General features: G+C 35.4%; 1 protein-coding gene across 2 annotated transcripts; it reads left to right on the forward strand.

Annotated features, from left to right (window-relative positions):
* The first annotated feature begins 781 nt into the window (after positions 1–781).
* On the forward strand, positions 782–11,956 carry LOC149775362 (uncharacterized). Of its 2 annotated transcripts, XM_089943107.1 has the most exons (6): positions 782–900; positions 2,986–3,130; positions 4,613–4,729; positions 9,172–9,330; positions 11,365–11,481; positions 11,867–11,956. In XM_089943107.1, the coding sequence occupies exons 1-6, from the start codon at positions 853–855 to the stop codon at positions 11,881–11,883; spliced, it is 603 nt and encodes a 200-aa protein (XP_089799233.1). In that variant the 5' UTR covers positions 782–852; the 3' UTR covers positions 11,884–11,956. The 2 variants fall into 2 exon arrangements, with proteins under 2 accessions (XP_089799233.1, XP_089799234.1); XM_089943108.1 differs by lacking the exon at positions 11,365–11,481.
* Positions 11,957–12,272: the final 316 nt, after the last annotated feature.

The following is a 12,272-nucleotide window of genomic DNA, read 5'->3' on the forward strand; positions in this document are numbered from 1 at the left end:
AATGTGAGTGGTATACAGGTATATATGTCTTTTAAAAGCGAACACAAAGATGTAGTTTCAGAGAGATTTTCATTATGTGCGAGATGTAATTAATTTATGTCATTTATGCAGATGACGATGATCTTTAAATGTAATCGTACACGGCAAGTTTTATCAAAATATGTCGGAAATACGGCTTGTAAGGCGTTAAGTAAATTTCACGTAATCAGATTGCAGATCATCATATTCACATGCGTATTCTCTAAATTTACACAAGAAAACACTAAACGCTCAATAAAGACTTGACTGTATTGTTTTATTTAAAAAGGTTTTGTGACTTGATGAAGCATAGACTCTGGTATCTCAAGGAAAGATCACTCCAGGACTTCGTTCCTTATGTAAACAAATACGTTTATTGGGTTAACGTAACGATAAATGATTTATAAACTTACAAAAAGGTGTGTCCATCAGATGAAGGGTTCTGGAGGGCAGGATCTCTTTATCAGCATGTCATGCGCACACAGAAAGGTGTGCCTATGTATATGACCGCATTAATGTTCTACAGAATAGCTGTAGGGCCGCGATGGCTATAATACTAATCAAATTTTACCACGTTTTGATAATCTTTAGATCACATCGAAAGACAAAATTAAACCCCCTAAAATCAAAAGTACTTATTGTCTGCAATTATTATTCCTGATTAAAGTGCTGTGACTATGATATGACTAGTCAGCCCATTACTGGTCCGATGTTCTGATTTACTTATTTGTCCATATATATACATTAGTATATACGGTCTAATACATACTAAACACATGGGTCAACAGTATTGATAAGATACACTGAACTCACAGTGATCAAAAGCCAATCGACATGTTGTTCCTTATAACTGGAATCTATTTTTTGGCACGTGTTATCCAGGTAAGTAGCAATAAACGTCAAATGTGTCTAATAACAAGACCTACGTTTACATTCATGGAATTGCTGATGCTCAAGTATACTTAGCGTCAAAAGAAACAAAACTTTTTATGAAATATTACTGGTGTACAAGTATTATTGTACACAATACAAGTATATTTTTTTAAAATCACTTACATTCACTCAATAAGATGTATTAAGCCTGAATAGGTTAGTACCGCGACAAAATTATTTGCAGCCTCTGAGCATGTTTGAGCCTTTCCGCCAAAGATCGGAAAAGCGTCTGGGGAATACATTAGCTGCCGTTGCACGTACATATACTTTATTTACCACATTATTTCATGTGCACGCGAGGTTATAGCTGTTTGATATTCTAATTCTTACTGGTGATACTGACAAGCTGAGATCGGATCATTGGAATAGAGCTATTAACGGAGTGTTGCATTAAGCTAAAGCTTTTCGCTAAGAGAAGCGTGATTGAATGTGCATTGATTATTGGGTGATATTTGGCATGTGAATACGAATCACGTGCTACACAGACTTTTGCATTATAGTATGAGATGGTTACTTTTGTTGTTGTTGTTATAGGGTTTAACGCCATTTTTCAGCACAAGATAGGCTATACATGGCGGCCAGTATAATTGGTGGAGGAAGAACCCTGGAAAACCCCGGGAAGAACCACCGACCCACGAGAAGCTACTGAAAGGCTTTCTCACGTACCAACGTTAGCCGAGGCTGAGACTCGAACTCACGCAGACAGAGGTGAGATGGCAGTGATCCGTAAAGGCGAGTGCTTTAGACCACTCGGCCACTCTGGGCCCCTGAGATGGCTGCAAGTAGAGATGTGTGTAATAGTGGACAAAAAAATAATGTTGCATAGATTCAGTGTAATAACAATTTTGCGTCTTTTTTTTTTTTTTGTTGCTCTGAACATATATTAGTGTAAGCAACAAAACAAAAACAAAAATACAACAAAACTCCATATTTAAATATTCTAAAATGTAGTATGATGTATCTTAATATTGTGTGACATGTGATCCCGAAGAAATGAAACTCTGACCGTTCAATGCTTCTCTTTAAAAGACGAATTGAAAACATTTAATTTTCAGAATTAAGGTAAAATAAATGCAAATTCCCAATCTTCATTCTCAGAAAACTCAGAACAAAATTACAAACATCATTGCGTGGCATTTAACTGTCCACCGTTCAATGCTTTGTTTTACCAAAACGTCTGTGCACATTTCGTCTGTTCTGCCGAGAAATTTAGAATGATGTATATACTATCTAATAACAAAATTCAACTCTGTTTTAAGGGCTCCAAAATTATGTTATCATATTTCGTGGTTTTTTTTTCTTCAGTTTGAACTATAAAAAAATATTTACCATTATCTCGTTAATTATGAGTTAAGCTGCCGAAATTAAAATGTTCGAATGTTTATTATAAGTCCAAATTTTGTACTAAAGATATTATCTGCGACAAGAAGGCATAGCTTCAAAGAGACATTGACTTTCAAGGAATTCTTTTTTTATGACACTCGCGCATTCATGAAACATTTTGTATTACTTTGACTAAAAACTCCCGATGACCTTTGCCGTACAACCACTCAAATGCATTTAACTAATTGTAGCTATTTCTGAGACACACGCTACATCTTACGAGTACGCTGTTGCTGAGGACAGGAATGAAGTGTGTTGCTCTGGCATGGCGGATGGGAATGCTATGATCAATCCGATTTTATAGCAAACGAAGATAACAAAATTTCAGGTTATAAATATGTCCACATTTCATGAGGAATCCGCTAAAAGGTCATTTCGACAGCGATTCCGCAGAAGCAACTAATACCCTTAACTTGGCGGAAAAATTTAAAGTGTGGTCAGTTGAGGTCAGCGACGGATGTTTTATTAAACTTTTACATGAAATAGCTGTAATGTGAAGAAGGCAAATGGCGAATGTGTTAATAAATTCTATAAATCAAACAGCAAACCTTCTGCATGATTATGTGTGCGGTTTGCCCCCAAGCCCTATTCTAAATTGAAAATAACAGAAAGATTTGATCTTTTCCTACTTTCGTTTTCCCCCCAATTGAGCCTGGAGGTGGAGTCTTGGGTGGAACGTGTGATAGCGCTTTAGACTGTGCGTCAGATGAATGTTGTGTGACAAATGCTCAGCTTGATGGAAAGCGTTTCCTATCGGCGCTTGGAACGTGCCAGAAATTTGGGACAGAAGGCTCACGTAAGTAAATTGTATTTCACATCCGTATTAGTAATTACTCAATCGATTAAATTTGTAGCATTTTTGTTACCTAAAACAATATTTTGTCAAGATTTTAAGGAGAAAAAGGCGAAATAAACATTCTTACACCAGGAATCACACAAACCAAGCGTGTGCCAAGAACGAGTTTGTTAACTATTTTCTCTTACTTACGGAATTATTAAAATATCATCAATTCGACGAGATATTTTTGTTGCATATACTTACTGTCACGTTGGCACAAAATAGCAGCTTAAATGTGTTAAAAAAAAGTACTGTCATGCCGACAAACATATTCAACAAATTGCAATCGGTAACTACTTTTAACGTAAAGATGTTGTTGTTATAGGGTTTAACGCCATTTTTCAGCACAAGATAGGCTATACATGGCGGCCAGTATTAATGGTGGAGGATGAACCCAGGAAAACCCCGGAAAGAACCACTGACCCACGAGAAGCTACTGGCAAGCTTTCTCACATACCCACATAGGCCGAATCCGAGACTCGAACCCACACAGACAGAGGTGAGATGGCAGTGATCCGTAATGGTTAGCGCTTTAGACCACTCGGCCACTCGGGGCCCCTTAACGTAAAGATGTTTTCTTGATCGCATATACAATAGAAATACCTCGTCATGTCGATGGCAAGTTGATACTTTCGTAGTAACATACACTATTACAATGCTATGAAAATGCTGTGTATAGCCTGGACCCTGCACATCTTCTATGTGACGTGTGTCAGCCCCAAATCGATAGTGATATATTTACTGGCTTTTATGGGGTTGATATCGCCTCTTCATTAAAACCTGTAAAAAAAAGAATCTACAGACAGTCTTGTCAGCACACATAGGTGTATATTTTAAATACTTACCGGTATTTATCGCAGCTGATGAGCCCACGGTCGGTTGAATGGTTATTTCGGCGATATGTTCAAACTATTTCAGGATCAAATCTTATGTTCTGACGACTTGTTAATCCACGTGGAATAGCGCTACCCTATGTCCTGTGGTCATTTTGAATTTCGCAGTAGATATGGCTGTTACCAGACACCGCTAAGTGTTGAAACTGTATGCATGTGTATTCTGGAAAGAGCTGCATGCAACAAAATTGCACATTTAAATGAGCAGGTGACATCAAACCCACACATCGTCCATAAGTATCAACAAAGATCGGGGTGGGGGTGGGGGGAGGATTTATCCGACTATGTGTCATAACGACAACCTGAGCCCTGTACTTCGTCTATGTGATATGTGTCCCATTGAGAGTATGGCCATTCTCGTCGTCTTTGTAACGTGTGTCCCGATGAGTCTAGTTAAAGCAGAACATTGCTCAGAAGATGAATTTCTAGACAAAAAAGCTCGAGAACGTCACGCACCTCAATTCAGACGGATTGAGCCTTGTTATGTAAGGATGACGCTTCATGAAATTTCAGTCTGTGTGCAAATCCTTCATTACTTAATTTTCAGGCTGCTTGGCAAGTTCACACCTATCCCCGTCGTCTGGAGTGTATTACGTTTGCCCCTGTGCCTCGGGCTTCAAATGTCAGGGAACAGGTCTCTACGATATGCCACTTGGAGAAATCGGTAGTTATGAATGAATCATCTAACGACCATTATATATATATATATATATATATATATATATATATATATATATATATATATATATATATATATATATATATATATATATATATATATATATATATATATATTCTCATTTCTATCAATATTGATATATACATTTATGTACATAAAATATTGGCTACCCGTTTGAGTCCGTATATCTGTTTGCTTTAAAGAACATATCATTTTCACAATCATTGACTTAAAATAAATTGTTCCAATCCTTTCATGAGTATGTATATCCAAATTTATACAGTGTTCTTTCAGGTATTAGAAGGACAAAACACAGAGCACCGTGTATTTCAGACTATTAGCTTTATCAAAACTTTGTATATCTTGAAAAAGATTTTTTTGCTCATATACAAAGCATATGATGCCTATTAAATGAAAAATAATTAAAAAGGGAATAAATGCAGGCAAACAAAATACTAAAAAATATCCATAACCCGATGATAGATTGAGGTACATGTGATTACATGTCTTTAAGTCTTGTGGGTTTCTCTCATAATAGTCAAGACAGTTTATCGGTTACATTGTGCAGGTGTATAATACACCTATATTCCAGACAGAGCCTGCCACCTCTGCGGGCATTAGTACTTGGCTTTTCGCAACAACGATAAAATATCTTTACAAACAGACACACGTCAAATTTCTGTCTTATGAATACATACAAAATCGACACACTCGTGTTCATAGTTGAAGAAAAGCATACATGTTCATCTAGTAATAATAACAACAGTAAATCAAGTCTCATCTGTTAGTTTGTCAAATACTGGGGAATCGTTTTGTTCTTTTCTGTAACTGTTATCGCATTAATACTCGTAGATAAAGCATTAACTTTCTATGCTTGAAGGATATTCCTCAATATAGACCCTTATTAAGTTCTATTGGTCCAACAGTAGGTGTGCTTTACTTTTCACTATCATCTTGTCGAGGCCCAATGACCAGTTATTTACAACTAGTGACGAGAATCGCACAATTTATGTGCGAAGACCTGATTGCGGAGAATGGATCATGACAACTTAACAGTACAATATTTGGGATCGTGACAACTTAACGGTACATTATTTGTATGGATCATGACAATTTAACAGTACAGTATTTGTAGGGATCATGACAACTTAATAGTACAATATTTGTTGGGATCATGACAACTTAACAGTACAATATTTGGGATCGTGACAACTTAACGGTACATTATTTGTATGGATCATGACAAGTTAATAGTACAATATTTGTTGGGATCATGACAACTTAACAGTACAATATTTGTTGGGATCATGACAACTTAATAGTACAATATTTGTTGGGATCATGACAACTTAACAGTACAATATTTGTTGGGATCATGACAACTTAACAGTACAGTATTTGTAAGGATCGTGACAACGTAATAGTACAATATTTGTTGGGATCATGACAACTTAACAGTACAATATTTGTTGGGATAATGACAACTTAACAGTACAATATTTGTTGGGATCATGACAACTTAACAGTAAAATATTTGTAGGGATCATGACAACTTAACAGTACAATATTTGTTGGGATCATGACAACTTAACAGTACAGTATTTGTAAGGATCGTGACAACGTAATAGTACAATATTTGTTGGGATCATGACAACTTAACATTAAAATATTTGTTGGGATCATGACAACTTAACAGTACAATATTTGTTGGGATCATGACAACTTAACAGTAAAATATTTGTAGGGATCATGACAACTTAACAGTACAATATTTGTTGGGATCATGACAACTTAATAGTACAATATTTGTTGGGATCATGACAACATTACAATATTTGTAGGGATCATGACAACTTAACATTACAATATTTGTAGGGATCATGACAACTTAACAGTACAGTATTTGTTGGGATCATGACAACTTAACAGTACAGTATTTGTTTGGATCATGACAACTTAACAGTACAATATTTGTAGAGATCATGACAACTTAACACAGAGGTGAGCAAACTTTCCAGTGCAAGTGCCGCATTCACAAATTTACACCTTGTCGCGGGCCGCATAGTTCATTAAGTAAATAATTTTAGGTTTTTCTAAATTACATCATAATTAATTTTCAGTTGTTAATATGTTATTAATATTTGAAAACTAAGACTTCAAAAGAAGCACATTTATTTGATAAACAGAGTAGCATAAACAGATTCAGTGCGAATGTTCCTAGGCCGCATGAAAACCTTTGGTGGACCGCATGAAAGCCCTTGCGGCCCGCGGGCCATAGTTTGCCAACCCCGACTTAACAGTACAATATTTGTTGGGATCATGACAACTTAACATTACAATATTTGTAGGGATCATGACAATTTAACAGTACAATATTTGTTGGGATCATGACAACTTAACATTACAATATTTGTAGGGATCATGACAACTTAACAGTACAATATCTGTAGGGATCATGACAACTTAACAGTACAATATTTGTAGGGATCGTGACAACTTAACTGGAAGATATTAGGGATCATAACAATTTAAAATGACAATAGGACAATTTCAGGGATCATGACACTTGTACGATATAGACGACGTGCACATAACACGTGCAATTTAAATTTCAAGTATCCAAATCACATCCAATTTTCTATTAAAAGAAATATTAAAAAGATGCATTAAAAATATCCATCATTTGCTGATAGAAAAACAATTGACGAGCTGATGGTGACTTTGGCCTTGTGAGTATCAACTACAAAAAGAACAAGCAACTCACTATGTACATAACACAGCACAGTTGCGTGTCGCTTTGTTGTTTTCAAACGAATCGTTTTAAAAATCTATTAAATAAATTGCCTCATATACAAAATCAACTTGCCACAAAGCTAATGTTTTGGATTGGTATATATCAGATCAAACGAGTGAACTACATCACAAAAGATTTCACACCATCACCACCATTAAAGGTGATCTTTGAGCTTAAAAAGGACAAAACATATAAAGGGCCTACACCAGTGATAATGATCCTTGGACCACGCAGTATCTAATTATGAAAGTGAGTGGCATACCATCGCCAGTCAGATATGAAAGAAGAAAGAAAAGAAACGCTAACGAAGAGGTTACTGTTTTTAAAGGTGAAGCTATCATGAAAGAGAACCGAATTCTTAAAGCGCCTATAATACATAGTGTTGGGGAAAACACTATGTATTATAGGCGCTTTAAGAATTCACGACGAATTTCAAAATAGAATCAAAAGCACCAAAAAAAAGCAAGGCGGTCAAGGATACAAGATGAGTCTCTGTATGGAAAACCATCAAATAATACAGGAGGAAGTCCAGTAAAATCCATGAATAATTTGCAAAGATACACAAAAGGAAAGAGAAAAAAAAACGTGTGTAGGCTTATTCATGAAGTTGAAGAATAAATAAATATTACATGGTATAAAGAATAAACAGAAAAACTAAGCTAATTAACTTTGCAAGTAACAACTTCTTGCAAGAAACAGTAAATTGTCATACATGCAAATATTAATAACTTGTCACACATCAAAATAACCATAACTTGTCACACATCTAAATGACAATAACTTGTCACACATCTAAATAACTATAACTTGTCACATATGCAAGTAACAATGCATTATCCCGCATGGAAGTAACAATAACTTGTCACATATCTGTGAGGAAAATGCAGACTTGTTTGTTTTAAACCTTATTAGTAAAAATGCTGCAATTTTCATGCCACCTAAGAAAGGTAAGGAACTAATTTTAGCGGGGTATTGTGTGTTTATTTTGGCTAAATTTGCAAGTTCAAAAGGTATTTTAGAAAGGAAACAACAAAAAATGAGTGGACAGGAAATCGTTATCGCGTTACTATTAGTATTAATCATTACGTGTGTGTGGTGCGTGCCATAGTTGAACTTCTGTCTTCCAAGTCAAGGTCAAAGCTCATCATTTTCAGCTTTTACTTCCGTCCCAGTGTTTCCTGCGTTGTAACTTTGAAGGCAAGTGACATAATTTGATGAAATTTGTTACAGTTATGTATCACCATGAAATTATGTGTTGCTTGCCACAATCGAGGTTCTAAAGTCAACGAACTGGAGGAAAAAAAACTCGGGGTTTATATTTTTTCTTTTCGTTAGTCACACATTCTCCTCCGCCATGTAATTTGTGTGCTTATATTTAGGATCTCCTTTAAAGTCAATGTTATTTTAGCGTTTTCCATTTTCCACCCGTTTTCCCACTTTATTTCCGTTCGTTTGTGTATCCTCAATACATTGGGAAGAGGGGCATCAATTCACCGAACTGTATCGTTGTATAATTTCTCGTTGTTCAAAGCAAGAAAATGTGACTTACGTTAAGGTTATAATAAATTCCCGAATGTGTCCCATTTGAAAATGTGTATTTTCTGCTCTCCCAGAATATATTTTCTCCCGCTAGGATCTTGCCGAGCTCCCAGCACCAGGGTGGGGCAAACATGCCACTCCGGTGACAACTGTGCCATTGACGAGTGTTGCGTGAGTGACCTTAGACCTGTAGGCCGGCGGAAGCGACAATTTAATGTGGCACACTGTGAGAAGATGGGAGTCGAAGGATCAGGTATGTGTTGATGATTTAACATCGAGAAGAAGAGGAAAAGGAGAAAGCAAATTGCAACAGAGGGTTAGGATTGCGCCTTATTTTATGTGCCTGATAGAGCATGCGTTCTGCACAATATTGCAAAATTCCTTCTAAAAATATATAGCAGATTTTTTTATATACACACAGACAAATCTAGTATATTACTGGGGATAGTAATAATAGGCGGGGACGATAGTATTATAAATTTTATTGACTACCTAGCTGGGGTTTAAGGGATGTTAATGATGTGAATGAAAGTTAGTTAAGCAAGTAACTCAGAAACAAATACTGCTGCACACTAAGTTTTGATAATTGTTCTACACAAGAAAACGCTTTTGGTCCATTTATGCAGATGAAAACACCTTTGTCCTGTCTTCACTGAATAGCTTGCAGTTTTCTGGTCAGATCTGAATTGCAGTAATATATAAATAATTTCTAAAAATGTTGAAAAGGGATTATACTGCCTTATAAATCGAGGATATTTTTTCCTATGTCAATACCGGATGTATTTCATCGAGTGATAATGAAATGTAATTTTTAAAGAGTAAAAGCCTGGAGTTAAATATATCATTGTTTGTACCACAATGTGAAATATGTCCAGTATTAACATGAAATGTTCGGTACATAATGAAAAGAAAATTTTCTTTTCCTTATGTACCGAACATTCTCCTGAATAAAAGTTTCCAAGACTAAACTCACTCTTTCACACACAAACACATATACTCCCAACTCCCTTTTTGTAAGTTTGCCTCAGTTTCAGTTGCATCTACAGAATGATCATTAAATAATAATAACAGCTATTTTAGATGGATTAATATGTCGCAATCAGTAATATATCTGACATTTTGTACCATTTTACCCCATATGATCACAAAAACAAGTCCATTGAGCGATGCAACACACCAGGTTTTTCACACTGTTATAAAGCTAGTCATACAAAGAATTGCATTCGGAACATTACATGTAGCCAGGCACCAAACGTGGCTAAAAAAAAGTCAGAAAAATTGTCTGAACATTTGATGAACTGAGGCTACAGGCCTTCAGTTTGTTTAAGAAAACAGAAAACTAATCACAAGGACCTAGGGCCGTAGAGAGCGACCACGAGCCCTGGGGTAAGAAACACCCGAGCATTTCCTAGTTCTTGTTCAAACAAAAAATTTCTTTTATAAACTAAAAAAGTGTTGTTCGGCCCTGGCCCCCTTATATATCCCCGGTTGCCCCCACCCTTTTGTCGGCCCTGCAAGGACCAATCTTCACGGATATGATTGGATGACAAAGAAACTGGAGAGAAGTCCAGTTGCATAAACACTTCTCTTCCCTTGGCCATACTTTCAGTCCTATACTACCAACTGCAATTGCTCACAACTGCAAGTGGAGTTATGAAAAGAAGACGCCGCCTTAGAATATTAATGTAAGCGGTTTAAACCAACACCAATTCAAAAGGGCACCTACAATCAAATACATTCATCATCTATTTACAGCCCCCCAATTTTAAACTTAAATAATTTATTTTCCTCATTAGTCATTCACTAATTTATAATAACTACTGTTTTTGTAGTTCTCGAGGGTATTATTATTGCAATGGACAGTACTGACATCACGGAAATAATGACTTATCGGGAATGTAATATACTGTTCACCACTTTAAGTTAAGAAAACTGATGTCGCTATACTGTTGCTCATCTTGTAGGTCAATACCAACAAGGTTGCCGTTTTATCATCTGAATCAAAACCAATTAGATGCAACATCGAACATTTCCAAACAATACTTCCATTAGTCATATTCATATAAACTTAAGTAACACCAACGCTTTCTGTTGTTTTTTTTTTGTGTCTTATCTCAGTTTCATGTTTGACTTTGACAAAGACATGATGATCATGAGAGTCAAAAATGCTACGGCTAGTAATAAACTATATATATATATATATATATATATATATATATATATATATATATATATATATATATATATATATATATATATATATGGTTAGTTTATAAAACATTTTTAGGTTGCTACGTGCGTCAATCATCTGGTAAACCAAACGAAACGGTGTTTGCTTGCCCATGCTCTGATGGTCTCAAATGTATAGGGAGTCATATGATTGACATCCCTCTCGGAGAAGTTGGTAAGGCATTCTTTAGATAGTTACTTGTTTATGCTTTGTTTTTGTCGTTGAGTTTTATTAGCACTCTCACCATTTACATACATGAAAGACTAACAATATTTCCTTGTCTTAATAAAAACAAATCAATTTTAAAGATACAGCTTATTCTAAATAATGTTTATTTACATGTAGATATAAACATTTCCTCATGCCACCTCCCCTCAATTGTGTTTAATAATAAAATTAACATATATCCAAGAAACTCAATTAATTATTAATTTACAGCTTCAGGTATCACCTTAATATTGTCAAATTACGTGTTTAATTAAAAAATGCCACCACTACATCACTTTGTCAACCTTCCGTCATTGTTTTGTTTACTTGGTTTTTTTCTTCTGTTTCACAGGTACTTGCCATCATTAGAATTAAATTCAAGGTTTGTTCAGAGGCCAACATGCTGTTTAAAATCTAAAATTAATAAATATATATTACACTGTATTCTCTTAACTCATTTTACCGTTTATCTTACACAGTGATTTTATATTCTGTACTGCACTGAAGACAATTCTTTCGTTTGGAATATTGCAATATTCATATTTATGAAGGGGAAACTCGACAAAAGTATTGCACACAAAGTTGAAGTGTAAAAACAAATTTCCAATGACCTTTATTTAATAACATGCACATGTCACGTGCATCAAGATTAGGCATCAAGGTAAATGTATGAATCCACAATTCCATTACAAAATATACAGATCTCATGTTTTAATGTACTGATCACGCAATTCCATCACAAAACATACAGATCTCAT

This window comes from Sinohyriopsis cumingii, chromosome 19, assembly GCF_028554795.1.
Source record: "Sinohyriopsis cumingii isolate HCF-2022 chromosome 19, ASM2855479v2, whole genome shotgun sequence".
In the NCBI taxonomy this organism is placed as follows: domain Eukaryota; kingdom Metazoa; phylum Mollusca; class Bivalvia; order Unionida; family Unionidae; genus Sinohyriopsis; species Sinohyriopsis cumingii.

Excerpts from the sequence above, each read along its gene's own strand:
- LOC149775362 (XM_089943107.1), top strand. The coding sequence starts at position 853 with ATGTTGTTCCTTATAACTGGAATCTATTTTTTGGCACGTGTTATCCAG. Across the intron at positions 3,131-4,612 it reads ATTTGGGACAGAAGGCTCAC|GCTGCTTGGCAAGTTCACAC; the intron begins GTAAGTAAATTG and ends CTTAATTTTCAG. Across the intron at positions 9,331-11,364 it reads GATGGGAGTCGAAGGATCAG|GTTGCTACGTGCGTCAATCA; the intron begins GTATGTGTTGAT and ends AAACATTTTTAG.